The sequence below is a fragment of the Oryzias melastigma genome, linkage group LG20 (genome assembly GCF_002922805.2).
Source record: "Oryzias melastigma strain HK-1 linkage group LG20, ASM292280v2, whole genome shotgun sequence".
In the NCBI taxonomy this organism is placed as follows: Eukaryota; Metazoa; Chordata; class Actinopteri; order Beloniformes; family Adrianichthyidae; genus Oryzias; species Oryzias melastigma.
The window spans coordinates 296,080-296,701 of NC_050531.1; the positions used below are offsets into that span (position 1 = coordinate 296,080).

The 622-nt window shown below is 47.6% G+C and overlaps 1 protein-coding gene across 1 annotated transcript in view; it reads left to right on the forward strand.

Moving 5' to 3' along the window:
* Positions 1 to 622, forward strand: part of adgrg2a (adhesion G protein-coupled receptor G2a) — a gene marked incomplete in the record, with an annotated part of 26,756 nt that overhangs the window by 26,007 nt on the left and 127 nt on the right. Inside the window, 1 exon segment of the mRNA XM_036217521.1 lies at positions 459 to 575. Within this exon segment, the coding sequence (XP_036073414.1) occupies positions 459 to 575 (117 nt within the window).

Consider the following 622-nt stretch of genomic DNA (forward strand, 5'->3'; position numbering starts at 1 on the left):
CCTGAAGCGGTTCTGCTGTCAGGGTGGATCCGTGTTGGTTCTGGACTTTCAGTCTTTTGTTGTCTCTACCCGTTAAGTACGATCCACTCGTCTAACATGCAAAAGATGTTCCAGTTTTTCTACAATATTTTTATTTGACTTGTAGTGTTGGATAACCTCGGATATGAGTGTCAGACTAAAACAGGACCGACTCTCATCACTGCTGTGATCGTCAGCTTCGATTAGCTAATCTAAGATCAGTTTAATCTCCACGATTGTTTCTGCTACAGCAGCAGTTCTTTGTTTAATCCTGATCTGGTTTTGGAGAACCTGCATGTCGTCTTTGGAGTCTAAACTTTGACTCAGAGCCGGTTCTGTTCAGTTGTGTGTTTGTGTAATCCGGGCCGTGCTGTGTGTCGTTTGTGTTGTGTTGTGTGTTTGTGTAATCCGAGCCGTGCTGTGTGTCGTTTGTGTTGCAGATTGGAGCCGCACAGCCACCAAACACAGGAAGACCACTTCCATGGCTACAGGGACCACCTCAAACCCCGTGTCCACGTCTCGCGTTTCTGTCGCCAGCGATGTCACCAACAGTAGCGGTGAGTGTCACGGCGTGGTTCTTCATCTGCATCCAGTGTGTCTAACC